Below are 5,792 nucleotides of genomic sequence, written 5' to 3'. Positions count from 1 at the left end.
ATACAATTAGTAGTTTCACTTAAAAAAAATTAATTTGCTATATATATTTAAAATATAGAAATTAAATTATTAAAATATATATAAAAAATATAGACTAAACGGTAAATAGAATAAAAGAATTTCACCATATATAATTTTGGTGAAATCTATAATCTTTATAAAAATGAAAAGTGTTGAAAATAATGAAATTATCAAGTGCTCTTTTTTATAATATTTATAATTATAGTATACTTTGTTTTTTTAGTTATTTCTAGAGTTATTACATACTTTGTTTCTGTGCAAGATCCATGGTTGAGTGAACAAAGCCCACTCTCATGATCAAAGCAGTCGGATGAAGTTTGAACCAAACAGAACCTAAATTATATTATAAAGAATTAGGAACGGCGATTAGCCGTCAGCAGGACAGGTGTCAAAATCTCATCACGTGCGTTAATAGAATCTCTTCTCAAATCACAGAAATTTCTAGTTTCAGATTTTAAAAAAGATATATATATATATATTTTTTTACCACAGTAGTTTTATTTTAATTATACAGAAAACATTAATATTCAATTTTATATATTTCCTTATTTTGTTTTATTATATCTCCAGAGAGAAAGAGATAATAAACAAAAAGATAAACTCATAGTTGCAATTGTAATTAATTATAAAATTGAGAGATGTGACTAAATAATTTTAATATTATTTAATAATTATTAATGGTTTATCTATCATGAAACGTTTAATTATATAAAAAAATTATTTTTGTTTGAAATACCTCTTAAAATAATAGAATTTAATTGATTTTTTTATTTTAAATAAATTAATAATAAATTCAAATTTATTTATTTAGTTTTTAAACTAAGTGTAAGTATTCATCTATTCACAAAAAAACTAAACATAAACTTTTTTTCAAAAATTAACATAACGATAAAGTTAATTTCTTAATATCAATTATAAATTAAATTAAATTCTAAAAGAAAAAAAAAGCATTCATTTAATAAAAAAACATAAATAAATTTAAAATTAAAATAAATAAAAAAATAGAAGCCTAATTAAATAAATTTGATATAAATCATTTCTTACAAATTCTTAATAATTTTTATGATATTGGGATGGGGTGAAGCTAATTGCTTTCTGGGCATTTGGGAGATGTAGCCAACCAAACAAAAATTGTTTACTAAGTTCCCTTAAAACAAATAAGATTTTAAGAATTTTCAAGATGACGACATAAAAGACCATAAGTGAAATGAAAAAACACTGGGAGTCTGCTAAGTTATGCCTATTTTTGGATATTTTTTAATTTGGAATAGAAAATAAATATTTATTTTCTATTTGTATTTAATGAAAAATAAAAAAGTGTAAAGGAAGGAAAGTGGTAAAAAATATAAAAGGATAAAAATGTAATTTTACTAAAAGGTCTATGATTTCTTATTTTATCTTGAAAATAGAGAGAAAATAATTGATGGAAAATTAAATCTATTTTCCTCTCCTCTCTTATATTTCTTTTCTGTATTGTGTAATTTTCATCTCAATTTTTAATGTATTTACTAAATTTTAATTTATTTTTTTATCTAATACTAAATGTTTCCGATTAATATAAATAAAAAATATTTTTTCTTTTATCATTCATTTTTCATTTTTGTTCTTTCTTCCCCTTTCATTTTTTTTATGTATTTACTCACATAATTTAATTAATATTTTTATATTTTTTTAATCACAATAAAAAATTTATTAATCATAAAAATATTAATTAGATATAATTTTATTTTAAATATTAAATTTTAGATAATTTTATAAATGAAGTTTTAATTAACATTAAAACCACTGTATTGTATTGTGTATATTATTTATTATTTTATTTTAAATATATAATATTTTTATATTTAAAATAAAAATATATAATTTTATTAAAAATAAATTATTTATTAATTATCATTTTATTTTAAAAGTTAATGAATAAGTTTTTTAAATAGTTATTTATATAATTTTTAATAAAATTAATTTTGGATTATTATTATTATTTTTGTGGAATAAGATTTTAATATTTTAAAATATTTTAAAATAATAAATTATAAAAAATAAAATAAAATACGACTTATATATTATATATATTCTTTTAACTTTATTAAAAGAAATTACAAGAAGTTATGATTATTAGAAAGGTAACATTACTTTTTAACTTATTTTTTTTATTAATTAATACATAAGAATTATTAATTCAAGAAAAAAATATTATATCTTTAATTTTTAGGAGGGGAGAAGAAGAAAAAAATATGTAAATTTTTTTCTATAGAAATAACAAAAATATAAAATAAATAATAGAGAGAATTTTTTTTTTAATTTATGATAAAACTCATAATTAAAAAGAAGTTTAATGAAAATTTTAAGTAAGAATTAAAGTTCAGCGATCATTTTAAAAATAATCATAAAGATGAAGTACGACAGTTGAAAATTCCCTCCTATATTTTCCTGATCTAAACAAACTCTAAATTAAACTAAGAACGTTGATACGAATCGTATTTGGACCAAAGGATAACATAATTTAGACTCTTATTAGCATTGAGAGATATACTGGAATTCTAACTCATCAAAGATGGATGGGTTCGTGTTCAAGTAATTTTTTATTATTATTATTTGAAAAAAAAAAAACACAAATCTGCAATAGATAATTTTATTAGTTGAGGGGAAACTGCAGGGTTTAGCAAAATCAAGAATTACATTTCGCTAAATCAAACCTTCCGATTCCCATTTTATTTCCAGTACACATGACCCACAAGATTTAAAGATAAAATTATACATTACCTGCAACATTTGCAATTTTATTCAACTGTTACACAACTGCATGCCCTAGAAACTTGCCTTCTTCAACGACGTAATCACGACGGTATGCCCCAATGACGTTGTCTTAACTTGGACTTCAAACGAGTCGTATCGTCGAAACAATTCCACCACCAAGAGTCTAGATATAAGTATCACGAAATCTTTACCCGCGCACTGTTTGTTTTCCAACGTTGGACTTTCTGTCTCTCGCCCATTTGACCACAGTACGTGCTTCAATAATTTTTCTCCTTCGCCTGCGAAACGATCTGCCACGTACTTTTCAGGGTCATCGAATATTTTGGGATCTTTCGTCGCGAAAGGTTGATACCCGAATATCATCTCCCCTTTTTTCACTTTATACGCTGCGTCGTGACTTTCAATAATTATGTCGCTCTTTGCTTTCCCGTACTGAAACGGTACCGGAGGGTCGATACGGAATACTTCGTAGACAGCAGATTTCATCAGCGGCATCTTTTCTAGAGCAGACATTGTCACCTGCCCACCATTGGATTCTATAACTGTTCTGATCTCTTTGGCTAGCTGGTTATGGAGTTCGACTCCTGCACCGCCGATCCACTTCAGTATGCTTGGGAAGAAGATCTTAATGCCACCAAAGGTATTAAAGCACGTAGCGAAAAGGATGTTGTGGCAGGCGTCTTCTCTCGAGAGCCCCATCTTCTCAGCCTCGTCGAGCACGGATCCAGCGGAGGAGGAGATGTAATCGTAGAGTCGCTTGTACTTTTTCTTGATGAGAAACGGCGGGAGAGGAAAGGTGTGAAGGATGGGTTCTTCCAGGAATGCCGGAAGGCCCGCTGTGATAATAGGAGCGAGATGAAACAGTACCCATATAGTTATTATAGTAGGTCCATGAGTCCCGAGTTGAGTATCCACAGGATCTACGCCGAAGTAACACCGACCCAAGAAGCTAAATGCAGCTTGCTCGCCGGGACTATTGTAAGTGACTTTGCCCTTGGAGGCAAGATCCTTCTCCAGACTTTCAAACAGTTTGGTGTAAGTCGAACTGAACTCAGGGATCATGTGACTGCTTCGAGACATCAAAAGATAGAACAAGAGTTTCTTGAGTTGGCTGTGTCTCGTCTCAGAAGGGTCAAGGTATGAGAGCACACGGTAGCCGCCCGTTAGTTTTGTGGAGGGCATATAAGTGCCAGTAAAAAGGTCTCTCTTTTCGACTTTGCTTACATCAAAAAGAACAGGAAAGCTCTTCCCATCAAGCGAGACGATCACGCGTGGATTACTGGAGATGAAAGGGCCAGGTGGCATGTTGACTCTGTACACCGTCGACTGGTACTTTTGAGCTCTGGATCTGAAGAACTCATCAACGCCTTGATGGTAGAAATAATCAAGTCGATCTTTGATGGGGCCGATGAAAGGGAGACCATAATCGCCGGGGATATCACGAAGGGGAAGTCCGGAAACATCAGTCGAAGAAGAATCGTCGATTGGGATGACAGAAGCCGAAGCCATGTTGGAAGGGAAATGGTAGAGTTAATGTCCTGGAAGATGTTTCAGGAACTTGGCAGGATTTGGTACGACGAGAAAATGTAGGAACTGGAGATTGTGGTGTAGAAGGGGAGGGTCCCGGTCTGTGTTTTATTTATAGTCGTGGGGAGCACTGACACAGTCCTTAGAAAGCCTGTTATCCTCTGGTGAAGTACTCTGAAAAACATGCTTTTTTTTTTCTTTCTTCTTTTTAAATGAGAATGAATCGAACGGGTAGAATATGAAATCTGATATATTTAATTAAATATATTTATCATTAAATTAAATTTATGAATATAAAAAAATATATTTTTTAAATAATTATATTTTAATTTCACTTGTAAATTGTATTAATTATTTAAAATACTAAAAATATAAACATAGTTCTCTCAAAAAATCAATAAAATAAGATAATTGTGATCTTAAAGTACATCGTAACTATAACTTTTTTATTATTATTTTTATAAAGGAATAACAAAAAGGAAAGCTGAAAAAATACGTAACTAAATAATTTTTTATGTTTGAAAATAATTGTTCCTCACCTTTATATTTGTGGCTATGGTACCTTTATATTTGTGGCGATGGTATCACATCACTGTTTAAATTTAGATTAAACTTAATTCATTTTAAAAATTATTTGAAGGGAGAATTATCTATAACTCATATAAAGGGTATATTATCTCTTTTTATAATCAACGTGTAATTTAATATATCCTCTCATCTCAAGAATTTTACTAGTGTGTAATATATTTATAGGAGACCCAACATCGAATAGAGAAGCTCCCATACCATGTTAAATTTGGGCCAATCCACATGAACCAACTTGAGGGGAGTATTGAAAATAGTATTTTATCATAATTATAATTAATCAGTAATTAACATTATCATAGTTAGCATAATCCTTATATGATTCTAGGCGATAATTGATAGCATAATCATAGGCATAATTGATTATATCTTGTACTATATAATCCTTATATTCTAAGCTAACTATGGTAATATTAATTACTGATTAATTACAATTATGGCAGAATACTCTTTGCAACAGCATGGACATGTTGTTCAAGAAGAATGATCATCTCAGTATCAATGGATATACGGATGCTGATTGGGTAGGAGACCGTGCCGACAGACGATCCATTTCAGGATATTTTACCTTCGTTGGAAGTAACTTAGTGATATGGAAAAGTAAGAAGTAAAAGGTGGTGGCACTGTCCAGTACTGAAGCAGAATTTAGGGGAACAACAAAAAGATTTGCAGAGCTACTATAGATCAGAAAGTTGATGTTTGAGTTTGGATTTCCATCAGGGGACACAACTGGACTTCGTTGTGATAACAAGGCAGCAATCAGCATTTTCGAAAATTATGTTCAACATGCGAACAAAACATGTTGAAATAGACCGACATTTCATCAAGGAAAAGTTGGACAATGGTTTGATATCATTACCGTTTGTTCGATCGGAATATCAATGGGCAGACATCCTAACTAA

At 29.4% G+C, this 5,792-nt stretch overlaps 1 protein-coding gene across 1 annotated transcript; it reads right to left on the bottom strand.

Annotated features, from left to right (window-relative positions):
• Positions 1-2,628: 2,628 nt before the first annotated feature.
• Positions 2,629-4,419, bottom strand: LOC110606023 (allene oxide synthase). Its single transcript, XM_021744738.2, has one exon. It carries the CDS (start codon positions 4,285-4,287, stop codon positions 2,830-2,832), a length of 1,458 nt encoding a protein of 485 aa, XP_021600430.2. The 5' UTR covers positions 4,288-4,419; the 3' UTR covers positions 2,629-2,829.
• Between the last annotated feature and the right edge of the window lie 1,373 nt (positions 4,420-5,792).

Source organism: Manihot esculenta, chromosome 18 (assembly GCF_001659605.2).
Source record: "Manihot esculenta cultivar AM560-2 chromosome 18, M.esculenta_v8, whole genome shotgun sequence".
Lineage (NCBI taxonomy): Eukaryota > Viridiplantae > Streptophyta > Magnoliopsida > Malpighiales > Euphorbiaceae > Manihot > Manihot esculenta.
The sequence above is the reverse complement of the archived record's forward strand: the minus strand, read 5'-3'. Positions and strand labels throughout refer to the sequence as shown.

What these genes read in the sequence shown, in the direction of transcription:
- LOC110606023 (XM_021744738.2), bottom strand. Translation starts at nt 4,287, where the DNA reads ATGGCTTCGGCTTCTGTCATCCCAATCGACGATTCTTCTTCGACTGAT.